The 21,123-nt window shown below is 39.6% G+C and overlaps 2 protein-coding genes across 5 annotated transcripts in view; one reads left to right on the top strand and one right to left on the bottom strand.

The window, feature by feature from the left end:
* The window catches only part of tpp2 (tripeptidyl peptidase 2), a 36,681-nt gene extending 34,364 nt beyond the window's left edge, over positions 1–2,317 (top strand). For all 3 annotated transcript variants that reach the window (XM_056463992.1, XM_056463985.1, XM_056463976.1), the window contains one exon: positions 697–2,317. In XM_056463992.1, coding sequence (XP_056319967.1) covers positions 697–786 — 90 coding nt within the window. In that variant the 3' untranslated portion in view covers positions 787–2,317. The remainder of the gene's footprint in view (positions 1–696) is intronic.
* Positions 2,318–2,690: 373 nt separating this feature from the next.
* On the bottom strand, positions 2,691–19,324 carry LOC130233792 (uncharacterized). Of its 2 annotated transcripts, XM_056464005.1 has the most exons (12): positions 19,240–19,324; positions 17,656–17,719; positions 17,123–17,204; positions 16,895–17,034; positions 16,340–16,457; positions 13,902–14,531; positions 13,133–13,296; positions 11,261–11,384; positions 9,466–10,050; positions 6,972–7,120; positions 5,290–5,413; positions 2,691–4,908 (listed from the first exon to the last, which is right to left on the bottom strand). In XM_056464005.1, the coding sequence occupies exons 3-12, from the start codon at positions 17,187–17,189 to the stop codon at positions 4,529–4,531; spliced, it is 2,481 nt and encodes an 826-aa protein (XP_056319980.1). In that variant the 5' UTR covers positions 17,190–17,204; positions 17,656–17,719; positions 19,240–19,324; the 3' UTR covers positions 2,691–4,528. The 2 variants fall into 2 exon arrangements, with proteins under 2 accessions (XP_056319980.1, XP_056319989.1); XM_056464014.1 differs by lacking the exons at positions 17,656–17,719; positions 19,240–19,324 and adding an exon at positions 17,551–17,595.
* Between the last annotated feature and the right edge of the window lie 1,799 nt (positions 19,325–21,123).

The raw sequence follows: 21,123 nt of genomic DNA, 5'->3' as shown, positions 1-21,123 counted from the left end.
GTGTATATAAATTGACTGTGTGTGTGTGTGTGTGTGTGTGTGTGTGTGTGTGTGTGTGTGTGTGTGTGTGTGTGTGTGTGTTCTTTCAGCTGATGCGTTGTCTGGGCTGAAGACAGTGGTGTGTGTGTATATTGATGGTGTTTGTGTGTTGTCTGGGCTGAAGTAAGTTGCGTGTGTGTGTGTGTGTGTGTGTGTGTGTGTGTGTGTGTATATATATATATATATTTAAAGTGTTGGGCAATGTCAACCAATTTGGCATCGCACGATGTCTAATGTGAAACATCGCGATGGACGATAGCATCGTTGTCGTAGGCAGCAGTGAATAAATGATTTATTAATTCCTAACAAATTAATTATTCGTAGCCTGCCGTTTCAACTAGCTGACTCACATGGTCTTTGTTTTACCATAACCAAACCATAAATAAATAAAGAGAAGTTTTATAAGATAAGGGAACATTCTGGGAGAAGTAACATAACAGGAGGGTGACGGGAGATTGATCTGAAATACGGGAGACTCCTGGGAAAAACAGAAGTGTTGGCAGGGATGTATATTGAGTGTGTGTGGATGTGTGTGTGTGTGTGTGTGTGTGTGTGTTCTCAGCAGCAGATGTGTTCTCTGGGCTGCAGTCAGTAGTGTGTATATATTGATGTTGTGTGTGTGTATATTGACTGTGTGTGTGTGTTCTCTTTTCGCAGCTGATGCGTTCTCTGGGCTGGACACACTGCGTCTCGTTCACTGAGAGCTGGCTGCCGATCCTCTTCCCGGCAGACTTCACACCCTTCTAATCATCACAAACACACACACACACACACACACACACACACACTCCTGTTTTTAACCAAGAGGAGACTTTTAATGCCTTCTGGATCATCACAAACCAAACCTCACATCACACACACACACACACACACATCCCTCATGGACCCCATGATGCCTTCAGTGTGTGTTTGACTGACTCTTCATCAGGACGTGTGTTAAACACATGCAGTTTATTGACTGAGACATGATTATGGAGCGTTTGCTCACAACTGTTTTTCATAACAACAATACAAGCGTAAATATATACGGCAATATGATGGACATCGAGTGTGTGTGTGGGTGTGTGTGTGTGTGTGTATGTGGCGCTCACGTTTCACCCTACAAAAAGAAAACTTCCTTTTTTTTTGTTCTAATATTTGGATTAAACTTATTTTGTTTAATTTGTTTACCTTTTTTGATCAATTTAATTACATTTTTACCCCCCCCCTCAATTTATTTTATTTTTTTTACATTTATTTATTTTTATTTCTTATATTTTAAATATTTTTTTCCTCGTTTGAATTTATTTTCCATTTCTTCATTATTTTGGCTTGACCCTAGTGTGTGTGTCAAATGTATGCATGTTTTCTAAACACACGAGGGTCTCGTCATGTGCCGTTCTCTCGTCCGTCTGCAGGGTTTTCTCTTTTCTGAGCCTGGACTCATTTCTCTTTTTTGGCCTGTGTGAAACCAAGACATTTTTTGCGCACGTGTGTGTGTGTGTGTGTGTGTGTGTGTGTGTGTGTGTGTGTGTGTGTGTGTGTGTGTGTATGTGTGAGCCTTCATTAAGGGTTCAGACGCAGTAAATGCAGAAGAGACGACGCCAGCCAGCATTCATGCTCACATTTTCAGCAGCTCCTCCAGATTCGCATTCAAGCACATCTCCTCCGCGGGTCGCCACTTTTCTATTGTGTGTGTGTGTTGTTTGTTGATTTTCAGGGTGATGCGAAAGGCAGGATCTTCAAAAATGGCCTTAAATATTCACAATCATTAAAGGGACAGTTCAGCCAAAAAATGATTAGCGAGATTGTTTGAGTTTCTTTCCTCTGTGGAACACAAAGACATTTCTTACTTTAGCAGAACATTCTTCAAAATATCTTATTTTGTGTTGGCCAGAAGAAAGAAATTCATAAATGTTTACAACCACTTAAATAAATGAGAACATTTGTATGTTTTGGCGTGTACTGTCTCTTTAAACCCGTCCGTTTCCTCCGCACTCTTCAGGAAATCTCATATCACTCTCTATTAAGAATCCCTTGAATATCTTCAGATATATTTATGGATGTCTTGTATTTATAAAGTACAGATGAAATCTAGTTAATGCCAATATTTTAAAGTCATTTTAATTCATGCATAGAGTAGTTAGGTGTTCTTTTATATCCAATGCTATTCGTGGGATGTTTCAGAAATGACAGACGGTTATTTTGTTAAATGTGCTGAACGATGATGATGATGATGATGATGATGATGATGATGATGTATTTGAGGAAGATTCGGAATAAAATGATCTGGAACTGACCTTTTTCATATATATTTTGCCTGTTTTTAATCACAAACAGGCTTTATTCAGGAGTTATGCTGTCTCCAATGAATGTTTTTATTGTTTACATATATAGTTTTCAGTGATATCCTGATTTACTCTTTTGTGTATTACAGCAATTCATCATTTTATTACAAAAGGCACTTGATATGAACTTAACTTATCATTTTCTTAAGCACAGCATTCTCCATTAAGACACGGTAAGACCTTTCTTTATATTTTACATTGTTATCTAAACTAGGATCTTCTTAAACCTCTCTCTTTATTTAATATTTGTGTGTCAACAAATCACTGCTTATTAAAAATGGCTTTTATTGTGCACATTGAAAATAATAATTAAAAAGCTGAAAGTATTAATACAGGTACCAAATATACACGCATTTCCCTCAATATAATAAAATAATAATTATTATAATAAGATAAGAGGTTAGGAATAACCCTCATCTCTTTTATTATTATTATTACAGCCGTACTCTGATAAAGTAACTGAATAAGATTTAAAAGCATGTGTAGTCTTCATTCTATGCATAATTAAATGCAAATAATCATTGTTAAATCTTAAATGGTATAATTTACTGTGTCTGAATGCTTTAAACTTGTTTTAAATGTTCACTCGCAGACCTTCAGATTTTTATTGCAGTATGATGACTTATTTGAAATGGAATATTGAGTAGGGGGCGTGGTTTATTTTTGAGCTCCGCCTTTCATCTTCCACCGCAAACTAGAGGGGCGTGGCTAAGCATTTTTTACCCAAGTCAAGTGCTAGTGGAGTAATACCTATTTCCAACCAAAACTGAATATTGAGTAGGGGGTGGGGTTTATTTCTGAGCTTTACCTTTAATATTTCACTCACAGCAAACTAATGGTTGAAGGGGCGTGGCTAAGACTTTAGACTTCATTTCGAACATGTAAAAATAAAAATAAACACAATTATTAAGCAAAGTAAATTATACAACTCAATACAAAACAAGTGTTATTCATAAATGTCTGAAAAGGAATAGGAAGAAGCAATTCATAACAATCAATAATAATCCACAACAATAATAATCAAACTAACGCCAGAGTTTTGTCATCTCTTTCTTTTCTAATAGTCTTTTCTCTCTCTGTTTCACCCAATTGAAATCATTACCTATTTCCAACCAAAACTGAATATTGAATAGGGGGCAGGGTTTATTTCTGAGCTCCACCTTTCATGTTTCACTCACAGCAAACTAATGATTGGAAGGGCGTGGCTAAGACTTTTTCACCCAATTGAAGTGGTAGTGGAGTGTATATTGAGTAGGGGGCGGGATTTATTTTTCTGAGCTTCGTTTTTGACACAGCAAACTAATAAGCATTTTTAACCTAATTCAAGAGTGAATATTGAGTAGGGGCGGAGTTTAATTATGAAATCCACCTTTCATCTTTCACTTAGGGGGCGAAATTTTGGTTGGAGGGGTGTGTCTAAACATTTTTCACCCAATTCAAATGGTAGTGAAGTGAATTAAGTAGGGGGCAGGGTTTATTTTTGAGCTCCGCCTTTAATCTTTCACTCACAGCAAACTAATATTTGGAAGGGCGTGGCTAAGACTTTTTCACCCAATTCAAATGGTAGCGGAGTGAATATTGAGTAAGGGCGGAGTTTAGTTCTCAACTCCACCTTTCATCTTTCACTTAGGCGAACTTATGGTTGGAGGGGTGTGGCTAAACATTTTTTATCCAATTCAAGTGGTAGTGGAGTGAATATTGAGTACGGGCGGAGATTAATTATGAACTCCACCTTTCATCTTTCACTTGAGCGAACTTATGGTTGGAGGGGTGTGGCTATACATTTTTTACCCAATTCAAATGGTAGTGGAGTGAATATTAAGTAGGGGGCAGGGTTTATTTTTGAGCTCCGCCTTTAATCTTTCACTCACAGCAAACTAATATTTGGAAGGGCGTGGCTAAGACTTTTTCACCCAATTCAAATGGTAGCAGAGTGAATATTGAGTAGGGGCGGAGTTTAATTCTGAACTCCACCTTCATCTTTCACTCAGGGCGAACTTATGGTTGGAGGGGCGTGGCTTAACATTTTTCACCCAATTCAAAGGGTAGTGGAGTGAATATTAAGTAGGGGGCAGGGTTTATTTCTGAGCTCCGCCTTTAATCTTTCACTCACAGCAAACTAACAGTTGGAGGGGCGTGGCTAAACATTTTTTTTACCCAATTCAAATGGTAGCAGAGTAGATCCTCACCTCCTCCATCTCCGTCAGTAATGTGGTGTTAAAAGCTTTCTGGAAGTCCCGGATAAACGCCCTGTCGGACTGATATCGGAGCTTGTTTGCGAGAATGACTGTTGTCCCGGTCTGACAGAAGTGCTGCAGGGTTTGGAGCAGCTCACGCAGGCAGTCGTGATGATAGACGGTGTCAGCTGCCAGAATATAATCATAATGATGTAAGGAGCGAGGAAACATCTGCTCCAGTCTGTGTCCCCATTGCAGAGCTGAAACCTGAGGCTCGTGTCTGCGCCACCCACGGGTGTTCCTGTTCACATTACACCTCAGATTACCCAGGATTTCTGGGAGGTCCGTGGCTGTCACTTTAGCACCTGTAAATCAGGGCCGTCATTTAGTGTTGGGGGTTTAAAATTAGTCTAAATCAAGGCATGTATTGACAAAACATGCCATGCTATTAAATACTGGCTTATTGCCTGCCTATTTAACATAATCATATTTGCATCCTAATCCTTACCCTGGGCTTAAACCTTTTATAAACATGATTTTTACATAATAGGTCCCCTTTAAAGGGATAGTTCACCCTATAAAAAGAATGTACTCACTATTTACTCTCCCTCAAGTGGTTATAAACCTTTACGAACTTCTTGATTGTCAAACACCTAATTAAGATATTTTAAGCTGAAAAGCTGTAACCATTGACTCCCTCAAAGGGAAGTTCACTAGGGAACTGTACTCTCTTTTGCTAGACTTACCCAGAAGTGTGGCCATTATTGAGACGAGGCCCGTTCCCGCTCCGAGCTCCAGGGTTGATTTATCCAGTAAACTGATCTGCTGTTGCCCTGCTTGAGTGTCCAGGAATCGGCAGAGGGCCAGTGCCTATTCAATCAAACCCACATGTTCAGGTGATACACACACACCTGAAACACTTCATTACAATCTAAAGGGAGCAGAGCTTTTTCAGTTCTTGGTCCAATGTGCTGGAATATGCATTTGTCCATCAGAGAATCCCTTACATTATTGTCTTGATATACACTCACTGGCCACTTTATTAGGTACACCTCACTAGTACCGTGTCGGACCCCCTTTTGCCTTCAGAACTGCCTTAATCCTTCATGTCAGAGAGTCAACAAGCTACTGGAAATATTCCTCAGAGATTTTGCTCCATATTGACATGATAGCATCACACAGTTGCTGCAGATTTGTCGGCTGCACATCCATGATGCCAATCTCCCGTTCCACCACAAACGTGCTCTATTGGAATGAGATCTGGTGACTGTGGAGGCCATTTGAGTACAGTGAACTCATTGTCATGTTCAAGAAACCAGTCTGAGATGATTGGCGCTTTATGACATGGTGCGTTATCCTGCTGGAAGTAGCCATCAGAAGATGGAGACACTGTGCTCATAAAGGGATGGACATGGTCAGCAACAATACTCAGGTAGGCTGTGGTGTTGACAAGATGCTCAATTGGTACTAATGAACCCAAAGAAAATCTCCCCCACACCATTACACCACCACCAGCAGCCTGAACCGCTGATACAAGGCAGGATGGATCCATGCTTTCATGTTGTTCTGAGCCGAGCATCTGAATGTGTCAGCAGAAATGGAGACTCATCAGACCAGGCAACGTTTCTCCAATCTTCTATTGTCCAGTTTTGGTGAGCCTGTGTGAATTGTAGCCTCAGTTTCCTGTTCTTAGCTGACAGGAGCGGCACCCGGTGTGGTCTTCTGCTGCTGTAGCCCATCCGCCTCAAGGTTAGACGTGTTGTGTGTTCAGAGATGCCCTTCTGCAGACCTCGGTTGTAACGAGTGCTTATTTGAGTTACTGTTGCCTTTCTATCAGCTGGAACCAGTCTGGCCATTCTCCTCTGACCTCTGGCATCAACAAGGCATTTGCGCCCACAGAACTGCCGCTCACTGGATATTTCCTCTTTGTCGGACCATTCTCTGTAAACCCTAGAGATGGTTGTGCGTGAAAATCCCAGTAGATCAGCAGTTTCTGAAATACTCAGAGCAGCCCGTCTGGCAGCAACAACCATGCCACGTTCAAAGTCTCTTAAATCCCCTTTCTTCCCCATTCTGATGCTCGATTTGAACTTCAGCAGATCGTCTGGACCATGTCTACATGCCTACATGCAGTGAGCTGCTGACATGTGATTGGCTGATTAGAAACTTGCATTAACAAGCAGCTGGACAGGTGTACCTAATAAAGTGGCCGGTGAGTGTTTATACACTAAAATATCTGTTAATGAACAATTTCCGTATTTAGTGATACACAAGTTTATTTCTGGTTGTGAATTGCATTATGGGATGTTGATCTCTGCTTTCGACCTTTGATGTTTTGCTTTCTCATCCCGTATGTGATTTCAGACAACACTACTATCTTCCTGATCTAACAGTGGTGTGTGTTCATGCTGAATGAGTTCATGCTCACCGCTGGCCACACCACTCCTCCATAATGATCTATGGACTCCTGAATCTTAATGTCATGTCCCAGAAAGCTGTAGATCTCCTTCCCCAGACTGTAGTAGACTGTGGGAGCCCAGGATCTCTGCTCGGGTGGGTCTGGCTCAACAGGTTCGGCTGGGGGAAAGATGATCCCGTCAAACATTGACATTTAGCAGACAAAACAAACATCCATATAAGCAACTAAAGCCAGGCTCGTTGTGCAGTTTTATTTAAAAGTCTCTTATGATTGTGGCTTGTCATTCTGAATGATCATGATCATCATGTCATACTTTAGAAGTTTACTCATGGGATGATTTTTGCTTCAGGTCAATTATTTGAGCTTGCGCGGTGGACATGATTGCACCAATAGTTTGCTTCTACTCACCTGTTTGTATTGACTTTAGATGTAATTTACCTGCATCAATACTTAATCCTGCGTTTGGTGTAAACCCTGCATTACACCTCAGTTATCATCATATCCGTGTGCGACAATCAATGCATGCTAAAAATGGACACTCAGGTAGACTAAAGCAGAGCTGAACATTATTCATCAGTAATGCGTTCAGTAAACTGCATTCTGAAATAAAAGCTAACAGTGAACACAAACAATCTGAAGCGTCAATATTTCTCACAATATAAAACCTTGGATGAAATTTCCCTGCAGTGGTTTAATGTTGTCGTCAATGTTGTAATCAACCTATAGTTTCTTGGTTTGACAGTGGTCATAGTTCAATCCCTCTGCAGCAAAGAACTTTCAGCCACGTCTGAGGAAACATTTGATCCCAGTGCTCATTAATTGGCTGTCAGTGATCGTGTCAAAATAACCACAGTCAGAGTCTGAAGGTGCTGAATCTTTTATGTCAGTGTGTTCACTTCCAACTGAAACGCAATAGAGTAAAGGCTGGGGTTTTCTTTTTCTGCATTATTCTCTTGTAGAAAACTAACAGTAAGAGGGGCGTGGCTTCAGAATATTGTGTTTGAAGCTTCAGACTGACATCATCAGAAAAGGGACCAATCCAAACGCAGAAGCAGATGCTCAGACTTTGACTGAACTTTGTTTTTCAGGGGATTACATTGCACTTAATAATTGTCCACCTGTAGAATAATCATGTGCTAATTTGGATTTCACACACTCTTTAAGCCCAGGATTACTGGAATATTTTAGGCTTCCACATTTGTCATAGATGACCAATGATCCAGCATTTATGATGTTTCTAATTCATTATTTTAGTGGTGTTTTGGGTAAATCTAGACCTCTCCATTGGCTGCAAGCAAGGTCTTTTTTTAAAGGTGCCATGTTGAGCTTATTCTTCAATGCGGAAGTGCACTCGTTTTTGCCATTTGTTTGAGAGAGGTCTGGATGCAGAGCTGGTGCAGTGCAATCTGAGCTGCAACCAATGCTTTTTAATGCGCTCACCTAACCCCACCTCTAACCCTACCCATCACTGTGACGTCACTCACTCCATTGAGTGCATTGTGTCTGACATTGTATCGCAGAGTGATGCAGTCTCAGTTTGCATCATAAAGGCTGCATCCAGATACTATTGATTTGTTTTAGAACTTCTGTTTCAGCTCCCTATGGGAGAAATGACTAGGAATTATAAACCACAGAAAACAGTCAAACTACTTACTCTACAAACAAGTGTTTACACGATTATACAAACAACGCAGAATTATATTATGAGACAATATCAGTTTATCAGCAGAACAAGCTTTATATATATAGGGGAGGGGGAAGGATGAGCAAAGGACCTCGAGCTGGGAATCGAACTCAGGTCGCCGTGAGCACCTCAGTGCTATATGTCGGCACACATTACCACTAGGCTAGACACCAAAATAATGAGCTGTTTTTAACGTCTAAAAATAAATGGAAGTGAATGAAATCGAAAGTCTCAAACCAAAAAGATTCAAATAGCTGTGCCTGCTGTACGCAAAGAATAAGGTGAATCCTGCATTGGTTGAATAAGTTAAATTGCTCTCTGATATCTACATAGTACGTTTATGGCTTCAGTAAGTTAAAAAAATCTCTTTAAACAGTTTTATAAGCTGATTTATTACGCCATAAAATACCCCTAAAATCAGGTCCATGATTGATCATAAAGTGTTTGTGTTATGAATATTAATGAGCTCAGCTCTGATGTACCACTCTTACACACACACACACACACAGAGCATGATGTACGCTGAACATGAACAAATATAAACCCAATCTGAGTAATGTTAACCTGTTTTGCTCACCAGATCTGTTGTGGATAAAGGCTAAATCCTAATTAAACTTAACAAAAGAGAGAGATTTCACCTGACAATGAGGAAACCGTGGTGTCTGAGACTCACAGTATGGCCATTTCCATATCCTGATCTTTTATTACTCTACTATGCCTTAGCATACCCAGACGTTCAGTGTAGGGCACCTTTAAAGGTAGTTTTTATAGCCAAAATTGCAGTGTGAGCCGGCTTTACCTGATGTTTGCACACCTCACCTTCTTTAAGTTCCTCGTGCTCCACAAATCTTCCACACTCCTTTGGTTCTTCATAGTCTTGCTTGTCATTTTCCAGTCTATGATCATCAACACACTCCAGCTCATCTTCCACATCATCATGTTCGGTCTCTCTGATAGAGTTATCCGACTCAATGTCAACATGGTTTCCCTCTTCATCCTTCATCTCCTGAACATGATGATCTCCCCTACAGGTTCCTACGTAAATCCTCACATCGTCCAACTCCTCAAGAAGTCTGGCATCGAAATATCTGAAGAAGTCATCAATGAAGCCCAGATCTCTGGCATAGCGGAGTTTGTTTGCCCACACTAGAGTGGTTCCCGGTTGGCAGAAATGCCTCATGGTGATCATCAGCTCTGTTAGATAGTCATGATGATAGACTACGTCCGTGGCCAGCACATAGTCGTATCTGTGTGTGGATTTGGGGAAGGTTTCGTCCAGTTTTTCACCCCAGAAAAGCTCCGCAACCTGCGGCTCATATTTCCTCCGTCCTCTTGTGTTCCTGTTGAGGTTGCATGTCAGATTACTCAGAATCTCAGGTAAATCCGTGGCTGTTAGTTTGGCACCTATAGAGCAGTTTCAGTCATTATGCTTAAATACACACCACCAAACCACTAATGGACCCTTTTCACATTGGTGTGTTTCTCAGCAGCAGAAATCATCATAGTTGGTAAACTCAGAGCGCAGTGAATGGGAGAGTACTATAAATCATTATTTTACAATCCTATTTGCTGAAATAATGACAGAAAAACTCCAGGATGGTGTTATCAAGACTTTCAGAAAGAGGAAAACTCTAGTGTGAGTCTGATAATGTCAGATTATTGTAATTTGATGATAGAATACACACACATATAAGGTGGGGAAAATAAGTATTATTGAGAACACGTCACCATTTTACTTAGAAAACATATTTCTGAAGGTGATACTGACACTCTGTTGAAGTGTGTGCGAAACTCACACCTGAGCAATGCATGAGGCTTTATTCTCCATTTGAGAGGCGTCTAAAATATAATCTATTAAATAGATTTCAATAGTTCAGTGCTTTCCCCTTGAGTCATTTCACTGTTATTACACTCATTTTTAAGATTGTTTTTGTTATGTTTTATTTTTATATGTTTGTAATGTTTGGGTTTTACCAAAATCTGGTTTAACTCAATGTCAACAGCTCCGTTATATTATTATTATTATTCCCAGGAAAAAAAACAGCAATACTTATTTCTCCACTGTACATATAAATGTTCAAACATTCATTCATTTTCCTTCAGCTTAGTCCCTTTATTAATCAGGGGTCACCACAGCAGAATGAACCGCCAACTTATCCAGCATTTGTTTTATGCAGCGGATGCCCTTCCAGCTGCAACCCATCACTGGGAAACACATACACACTTATTCACACACACAAACACTACAGACAATTTAGCCAACCCAATTCATCTGTACCGCATGTCTTTGGACTGTGGGGGAAACCGGGGCACCCGGAGAAAACCCACGCGAACGCAGGGAGAACATGCAAACTCCACACAGAAACACCAACTGACACAGCCAAGGCTCGAACCAGCGACCTTCCTGCTGTGAGGTGACAGCACTACCTACTGCACCACTGCGTTGCCCAAATAAATGTTTAAACGTTTTTAAAAAATCAAAGTATTGAAAACTTTCAAGGATTTAAGATGCTGATGAATGTTAAACGCATCATAACAGTCTTGTGAAAAGGGTCCATTGTAACTGTATAGACATCTATAGTGTATAAAGCATTATAAATCTCATTACACATACCCAGAAGCGTGATGATGGATGAAAGTAAACCGGTTCCAGCTCCAAGCTCAAGAACAGATTTGTCAAGTAAATCGATCTTTTGTCGTCCTTCTGGTGTTTCCAGGAATCTGCAAAGAGCACGAGCCTGTGGGAGAGAGCATACACACACACACACACACACACATACACACACATACACACACACACACACACACACACACAGTACTTTAAAGATGGAGTAGGTTTGTTCAGCAGGAGCAGGACTCTATAACTGTTGAAGGTACTGAATCTTGTCAGTCTTACTCATTTCATTTGATTTGTGCAAAATATTCAGGAATCATATTAGTAGATTAGTTCTCAACTCTGTTTCTGTGAGATTTCAGTCCACTCATTTTTTAAAGATAATGATGTGATGGAAATGCATTGTGTATGTGTATGCAGAGTTGGGTTTTAGACATACCATGAGGTATCTGGTTTTGAGGTTAGCATCTTGAGCTAAAGCCCAGAATGGTGGAAAATGTCAAATCTGTTATAGTCAACTCTCATACATCGGTTATAAAAAGGCAGAACAATCTGGAAAGCATTGACAGAAAAAAGCATGAGACTTGCTGCAAGTGATGTCACTTCCTGTGGCGGGAATCTCTAGAAGGCGTTAAGGTGCAATATTATTATTATTATTACTATTATTATCATTATTACTATTATTATTATTGTTATTATTATTGTTGTTGTTATTGTTATTATTATTCTCTAGTTATTTCATGCTAAATGTTCAGGATTCACCAATAAGATGCATTACCCACATAGCAAATGTTTTCTGGCCCAGCTCCGGGTGACACAATAACTTTTCCCTCGGCCCAAGTACCGCAAAGATTGACGGTCCTGAAGTGGCCCATAACTGGATTAAAGACAAGGGCCACACATGGGCCATAACCGGCCTGAATTTAGTACCTTTAACTGGCCCTGAACTGAGCCAAAAGGTTTATTATTGGTACTGATTCTCAGCTTTAAGTTAACCTTATCAACACCACCCTTTAACCAGAAACCCCAAAAACTGACCCATATCCTAATGTTACCTAAACAATGTGAACAATCGCTACACTGATCTGGGTCACACACCTCCCATACACAACTGGCCCAAATGTAGTCTGCTGTCAAGCATGCAGTGCCATCATTGCCACGCATGGCCCACATTCAGCTGACATTATGCATGCCAGTGCCGGCAACACGCCAGCAGTGCCATAATGAGGCCACATTTGGGCCAAGTCTGTTTGTGGGTGGTTGACATTTCTGTTGTCATATTTCTGTTGTCATATTTCTCGTTCAGTATTAATAAACAATAATATGAGGAAAATGCTTAAAACACATGATCTGGAGTCTGGCTTGAGGTTAGCATCAGCAGCTAAAGCACAAAATGCTGGGAGATGTCCACTCTGTTACTGTTTGAAGAAGTTTAACACTATTTAAGATTAAATGTTCCCTATAACAGTTTAGCTATTTACATTATTTTACATTAACAACAGATTGTCAGTTGATCATAGATAGTCAAGTTGAGCATTATTGTTATTCCACTGGTGATTCCACAAGCTGATTCCTTGGATTTACTCATTTTGTTTTACGTTAAGTGGTTGTAAACAAGTTATTTGGGCTGAATTTAAACAAACATATTAAGTTGAACATTAAATTTAATTTGTTTGTTTAAATTCAACACAAATAAATAGTTTGCAACAGTTTTGCATGCAACACCTTTTTCAGTGTACATGTGTGGAAGGAAGTGGAATAATATGTCATATAGCATTACAGGTAATGAATGCAAAATGCTTGACATGCACACATGATTCTAGAATGTGTCTCATATATTTGACTCATCTGTCTACAGCTGAAGGATCTCACCGCTGGCCATACTGTAGCTCCATAAGAGTCCAGGGCCTCCTCAATCGTGATTTTCTCCCCCATAAAATGATAAACCTCTTTCCCTGGTCTGTAGTAAATAGTTGGCGCCCATGATCGCTTATTGCACTCGTCTTGTTTGTCCTTCTCTGTGCTCTCTCCTTTTTCTGAAAGGAAAGACCAAATCAGACTCCAGTTCATCAGGCCAGAGTTTCCCAACCCTGTTCCTGAAGGCACACCAACAGTACACATTTCAACCTCTTCCTAAACATTCATTCATTTTCCTTCAGCTTAGTCCCTTTATTTATCAGTTGTCACCACAGTGGAATGAACCGCCAACTATTCCAGCATATGTTTTGTGCTGCGGATGCCCTTCCAGCTGCAACCCAGTACTGGGAAACACCTATACACGCTCTTTCACACACACACACTCATACACTACAGCCAATTTAGTTCATCAATTCCCCAATAGCGCATGTGTTTGGACTGTGGGGGAAACCGGAGCACCCGGAGGACACGGGGAGAACATGCAAACTCCACACAGAGACTTCTTGCTGTGAGGTGACCACTGAGCCACCATGTCGCCCTCTTGCTAAACAAACACACCTGAATCAGCTCATCAGAACACTAGACGAGACTCCAAAACCTGAAATGAATGGGTCAGATAAGGGAGACATCCAAAGTATGTACTGTTGGTGTGCCTCCAGGAACAGGGTTGGGAAACACTGCATCAGGCAGCATCACTTTAAAAGATTCTAAAGGAACCACTGACCTAATATCTGATCTACTAATGGTGAATCCATCAGTATGCAGTCACTTTCTTCTCTCTCCTGTGGGTCAGGGTTTGAGCTGTCCTCAGTTTCATCCTCCATCTCTAATATTTCCTCCATATCAGCCTTTAACTCTCTAAACTCTGATTCTACGTCTTCATTTTCACATTCCTGTGTGTGCTCCACAAATATTTCTTCATGAAATTCTCCTCCATTCACCCGTTCTTCATGCATCATTTCTGACTGTAATTCTTTTGCGGTGGCGGCGTAAATCTTGACCTCTCCATCGTCTGCAAGCAAGCTGGTGTTGAAGCTCTTTTTAAAGTTCTCCACAAACAGCAGATCAGTGCCGAAGCGGGTTTTGTTGGCCCATATGAGCGTGGTTCCAGGCTGGCAGAAGTGCCGCATGGTGACCAGTAGCTCTGCCAGGTAATCGTGATGATAGACCACATCTGCTGCTAATATATAGTCGTATCTGTAGACTGAATGAGGGAAGGTTTTCTCCAGCTCGTAGCCCCAGGTGAGCTCCTCTACCTGTGGGGTGTACCTGCAGCGGCCGCGGGTGTTCCTGCACAGGTTGGCTCTCAGGTTCCCGAGGACATCCGGCATGTCGGTGGCAGTGACCCAAGATCCTGAAGGAGATTTACAGGTAATTATTAAACTCCATATATCATAATGGGCCTCATGTGTTATTGGATATTGTCTTGTTTGTTATTAAATTTGAATCAGTTGTGTATAAATGTTTCTTGCAGGTTATTTCTCAGCGAAGAAACACCTTATTGTCATAATAGGCCTCATTTATGAACCAGCTGGGAGTAATTTTAGTAATATTATTGTAATTTAGTCATTTTTTAAACAGTTGGTCAATGTTTTGGAGGTGATTTAACAGGTTATTACACCTTATCCTCATAATGGCTCTCATTAATGAAGCATGTGTAAATATAGGAGTAATTTCTGTGCAACAGATCTACTCAAACTCGCCTCTAGATGCACAAATGCTTCATATACATCAGATGTGCACACACACTTTTAATTTTCAGCCAGCCAGCCTCTTTCCATTATGAAATTAGCAATCTTCACCACCTGATCGATATACAATGTGAAGTGGGTCTCAGACCAGACAAGAAGCAGTGCATTAGACTATATTTTTCCATGTCCTGTCTTTAAAATTCATTCATTCATTCATTTTCTTTTCGGCTCAGTCCCTTTATTAATCCGGGGTCGCCACAGCGGAATGAACCGCCAACTTATCCAGCATTTGTTTTATGCAGCGTATGCCCTTCCAGCTGCAACACATCACTGGGAAACACCCATACACACTCATACACTATGGACAATTTAGCCTACCCAATTCATACATACCACATGTCTTTGGACTGTGGGGGAAACCGGAGCACCCGGAGGAAACCCACGCGAATGCAGGGAGAACATGCAAACTCCACACAGAAACGCCAGCTGACCCAGCCGAGGCTCAAACCAGTGACCTTCTTGCTGTGAGGCAACAGCACTACCTACTAGGCCACTGCATCGCCCTGTCTTTAAAATATGGAAATAAAATGAGTCTTTCATCTCATTTTACGCTTAAACTACTAAATGAGTGCTTAAGTCTGTTTAACTGACATTACATTACAACATCCCTACTGTAAATCAACCTTATGAAATTGGAAATAGTCACATTATGCTTTTGATAGATTGCAGTATGGCTTGTTTCATACGCAAACAAGTATCTGCATCTGAAAAGCTGTGGACCAAATAGCCAAAAGGAACTCAGAGACTTGTGACCCAACTAAACCATTTGGGTAATCTCCGGAGGAGGTCATATCCTTGGTTATAAAGTAGTCTCTCACAGACAGTACTTTGGGGTTAAGTTACTAGAAGACAGACGAGTTAACATCACTGCTGAGGAACTGCACTATTCATTATCTTCAGTAAAGTCTTCTCCCCATAAGAACTTTGGTCAGCTTATTTATTTTATGTATTAGAGTCGTCCACCCAGGAACGGTTAAGCCAAATACAGCAAACTCCATCACTTTCAGCAGAAGTTTATCATTGGCTGAAACACTAGCTGTGATTAGAGCTCATTCTGTTCTTCTGCTCTAGCTCATCATGTTTTTCTTGAATGTTATTTGTGTTATTTGCGTCGATGTTTAAAAATCTTACAAATGTTAAAATATTATTAAAATAAAAACTAATTTGTCATAATCACCTACAGTTACCTGACCAACTGACCGTGGATAATAGCATGCCAGTGCATCAAACTGCAGTATAATGCGTTCTCCAAGACCAACACACAAGTGTTGTGAAGTGTCTCATATTAAGGAGCAGGTGTACGTTTCTTTTTCACCAGCTAACAATTGGAAAATATGAACACTTTCATGCATCTGAGAAGTCAGAACAGCATTATTTACACACCAAATCTAATTATTAATTCAGTTCTTACCCAACAGACTGGCCACGATGGACACCAGACCTGTGCCGGCTCCAATCTCCAGTACCGCCTTGTCCAGAAGATCTACCATCGATTGGTTGGAGTCGAGGTAATGACACAGAGCTAGAGCCTATAATTCACACATGTGACCATGAGAAATGAGTTGCTAACATTTTTGTTTAGCTGAAATGAACTCAATTCAAATCAGCATGAACCAGCAGGTTTAAACATGAGTATTGATAGTAGGGGGTGGGGTTTAATGGCTAATGGACAGACGGCTGCTTCTCACTCAGGGCTGCTGTTTATGCTAATGAGATGGAGACTAGTGGGCAGGGCTTTCCTCCTCTGATGACACGTACAAAGGGAGAATGTCAATCAAAGTGTTTCATTCATCAAGTCTGATTATATCAAACACAATTAATTCCTGTTCATCATTCGAGGCTGGAGATATTCACACACTGCTGGGTTTAAACTCCTCATAAAAGTCATTTCTGCAAAATAGGTGCCCTTAATAATAGGTGATAGTATCTCAGTATGTACAGTAATAAGCTGAAGGTCTGGTCTCACCGCAGGCCAGATGACGGAACCGAATGAATCCAGAGACTCCCAGATTTTGATCTCATGACCGGCGAAGTAAACGATCTCCTTCCCAATGGTGGACAGAACACTGGGCTCCCAGCATGCTTTGCGCTCACACGCTTCACGTTCTGCTCAACACAACCAATGAAAAACAGATACATCTCATTCAATGCAGGTTCAGAGAAGGTCATGCCTGTGTATTTTTAGGTTCTGTACCATCTTCATCTGTTTTTCTGTTCATCTTCACTGCGACTCCTGCATTTCCACACTGAACACCGTCCATAATGACTTCTGCTGCCTGACAGGACAAAATATTATAAAATCAGCAAAAAAAAAAAATAATAATAATAAGTAAATAAGCAAATATAGTAGAAGTAAATGTATTATTAAATAATTTAACTTATACTAAAATAACTTAAATTCAATTAAAAACTAATAATTAAAACAAAAAGAATTATAAATAAAATATAGAAAATACAATAATTATTATTTACACTTCATAAAGTAATCACTGAAGCACTTATTACTATTGAATACTTAAATTCTTATTAAATACTTTCAAAAGGAGGATTTATGACTTTATTGATGATTTAAAAATGATATTGTAATTAAAATCAATGAAGTTACCATATATGGTTTCTCACCCGATAAAGGGTTAAAGCTATTGGCCAGAAATAGTGTGGGCGGGGCTTGACTCCATTGGATGATCTATCTATTAGATTGTTGTGGTTTTGCTATTGGTGGATCACCTATGAGTGACAGGTCGACTCCTCCCCCACGTCATTAAGCACCAATCAGAGAAGAGATGAGGTGCTGTTGAAGGAGAGAAAGTGATTTTAAAATAATTAAATAATAAAAGAATTTAAAATAAATCAAATGTTAGTATTAGTAATAAAAAACGCAATACTCTATAAAATGTCATCTTGATTTCATGGAGAAATTGTAATCTTTTTGAGACTATAGCTCATAAATCAGTAACTGAAAATTCAGTGACATAGCAAACACAAAATGCATGCAGTGATATTTATGATTTCTCAATTAAAGACCTCAGAACTTTATATTAAGCAATAGTGCACTAATTATTAATGTAAAATAAGAAATGCATTCATGCTACAGTCAGATCAACAATACGGAGATGCATGCTGGCTCAGCCTTACTGTATTCCCTCAAATGCAGAAAACACTATAAATAAATGACTAAATATTAGCAAACACATGAGCAGTGATATCATTTCAGTTAAATACATATATATCTCAAAACTTCAGCTGCACACACAAGCAAATAGTGCACTAATAATGAAAGCATACATAATTAATGCATTCATGCTGGCGTCAGATCAACAATGTTTATTCATTATATTTATAATAATATTATTCATATTTCTTTTATTTTAAATATTCAATATTTCCCAAATGATGTTGAACAGATTCAGGAAATTTTCACAGTATGTCTGATCATATTTTTTCTTCTGGAGAAAGTATTATTTGTTTTATTTCAGCTAGAATAAAAGTTTTTTTGTTTTTAATTAACATTTTTAGGTCAATATTATTAGCCCCCTTAAGCTATTTTTTTCAATAGTCTACATCCATCATTATACAATAACTTGCCTAATTCCCCTAACCTGCCTAGTTAACCTAATTACCCTAGTTATGCCTTTAAATGTCACTTTAAGCTGTATAGAAGTGTCTTGAAGAATATCTAGTCTAATATTATTTACTGTCATCATGACAAAGAGAAAATAAATCAGTTATTAGAGATGAGTTATTAACACTATTATGATTAGAGATGTGTTGGAGAAATCTGCTCTCTGTTAAACAGAAATTAGGGAAAAAAAATAAACAGGGGGGCGAATAATTCAGGGGGTTTAATAATTCTGACTTCAACTGTACTGTAGGTGGGGATATTAGATGGTTGTTTGCTGTTGGTGGACCACACATGAGTGACAGGTTGACTCCGCCTCTCATATTATTAAACACCAATCAGAGAAGGGATGAGATGAAGTTGAAGAAGACGTGTTCAAATAAATCCTTAAAAACAAGAAATAAAATCACAATTCCCCATCATATTCTTGATTTCATGACAACTTCGCAGTTTGTTTTATTTCAATTTTAGTTTTGTTGATGATGCATGCACAAATAAAATGACTAAGAATTCAGTGAAGTAGCAAAACACAAGAGCAGGGAGATTATTTCTCAATCAAAAACACAACACCTCCAAAACCTCAGCTGCACACGCAAGCAAATAGTGCACTCATTATTAATGCATAAATAATCAACGCATTCATGCTGCAGTCACATCTACAATATGAAGATGCACATTAATCTCAGGCTTACAGTGTTTCCTCAAGAAATATTTGCTCCAATAAATCCCGCTGGGTCAGTCTGGTCTGGTTCTGTGGTTATTTGTGCAGAGCATCGGCCGCACAGCAGTGTTTATACTATAGCGTCACACTGCAGGACTATATTTATCTGAAGATTCATGAAGCAATGGCACTAACACACACACACACACACACACACACACACACACACACACGCCGACATGATGAGGAGATCTATTTGAGGAAAGCAGAAACAAACACTGCTAATCCAGCTGTACAGATGCATGCAGCTGGAGGAGCACTGAAAGATGATCCACAACACTGAGAGATGATATAGGAAAACACTGCTGGAGAATATACCTCATTTTAAAGCATGTTTGATAGATTATACAGGAACTGATCACAGTATGCAGTGAATATCAACATATATGCATCTTAAAATTGTTAAGACTTTACAATAATTAGTTTTACAACCTTTACAAGAAGGTTGCATTGGTTGTTGCATTTACTAACAGGAATAAACAATGAACAATACAGTACATGTGTTACAGTATTTGGTCATGTTAGTTAACAGAAATATAGTTCTTCATTAAGAGTTGGTTAACTCATGGTACATTAACTAATCACTAACAAGCATGAAGTTGGATGTTAATAATGCATTAGTACACGTGTTGTTAACTAATTAACTAATGAAACGTTGTAAACTGTGATGCTTAAAATAATCAGGAAAACAAAACACACACAGAACAAATCAGCTCAATTTGAGTGTGATTATAATACAGGTGTGTTTTCATCCAAGATATGCATTCAGTTCAGTTCAGTTCAATTCCCCTTTATTTGTACAGCGCTTATACAATGTAGATTGTGTCAAAGCAGCTTCACATAAAAGCTCACAGTAAATAGGAACAGTGTAGTTCAGTTTGTAGTGTTTAAGTTCAGTTCAGTTGAGCTCAGTTCAGTGTGGTTTAATAATCACTACTGAGAGTCCAAACACTGAAGAGCAAATCCAACGATGCGCAGCTCTACAGATCCCGAACCATGCAAGCCAGTGGAGACAGCAGAGAGGGAAAAAAAACTTCACTAATGGCGGAAGTGAAGAAAAAAAACTTTGAGAGAAACCAGGCTCAGTTGGGCACGACCATTTTAATTTCTCCGCTGGCCAAACGTCTTGTGCAGAGCTGCAGTCTCAGTGGCGGAGGCTGGAAGCTGGCCTCAGCGAAGACTCGTCTGTCTCTGGAGCGTCACAGGAATCAGTCTCATGTTCTCCACTCCTCCATGACCATCACAGCAGCTGCTCAGGATTCGGCCAGGTCCAGGATTATGGAAACCTTGGGATCATCTCATCGCTGGTCTTGGATCGAATCAGTGACTCTGCATAGTCTGAGGGTCTCTGGATGAGTATCCCCAGGTGGAAATGGAGAATAAAGAGAATAATTAGCGTAGCTGATGTTCATAGTGTATATAAATGAGATGAAGAAACCTGTGTGGAGCACATTCATGTATCATACAGCTAAGTGGTGCACTAAGTGTATGCTTTACTGAACAGATAGGTCTTTAATCTAGTTTTGAATTGGGAGAGTGTGTCTGAGCCTCGGACGTTATCAGGAAGGCTATTCCAGAGTTTAGGAGCTATAAATGAGAAGGCTCGACCTCCTTTACTCGACTTTGCTATTCTATATGTTAGGATTAATATTCTACTGAATGCAGAGCCTGTGTGAATCCTTTAGTTCATAACTAATCAAAAGAAGGAAGACACAAGTTGATTCAGTTATTTTTGCTAACATAAAGTAACAAACACCTACAGTTAAAGACAAAGTTATTATTATATGTTTATTATGTTAACATATTTTTAAGCATAATAGTTCTAATAATGGCAGCATGGTGGCTCAGTGGGTAG

Source organism: Danio aesculapii, chromosome 1, assembly GCF_903798145.1.
Source record: "Danio aesculapii chromosome 1, fDanAes4.1, whole genome shotgun sequence".
In the NCBI taxonomy this organism is placed as follows: domain Eukaryota; kingdom Metazoa; phylum Chordata; class Actinopteri; order Cypriniformes; family Danionidae; genus Danio; species Danio aesculapii.
Note: the sequence above shows the minus strand (reverse complement) of the source record. Positions and strands in the feature narration are given on the sequence as shown.

Bases quoted from the DNA above. Each gene is read 5' to 3' on its own strand.
- LOC130233792 (XM_056464005.1), bottom strand. From the start codon at position 17,189: ATGGACGGTGTTCAGTGTGGAAATGCAGGAGTCGCAGTGAAGATGAAC. The intron at 17,035-17,122 runs GTACAGAACCTA...TGTGTTGAGCAG, and splicing joins CAGAAAAACAGATGAAGATG to AACGTGAAGCGTGTGAGCGC. The intron at 16,458-16,894 runs GTGAGACCAGAC...TGTGAATTATAG, and splicing joins GTTCCGTCATCTGGCCTGCG to GCTCTAGCTCTGTGTCATTA.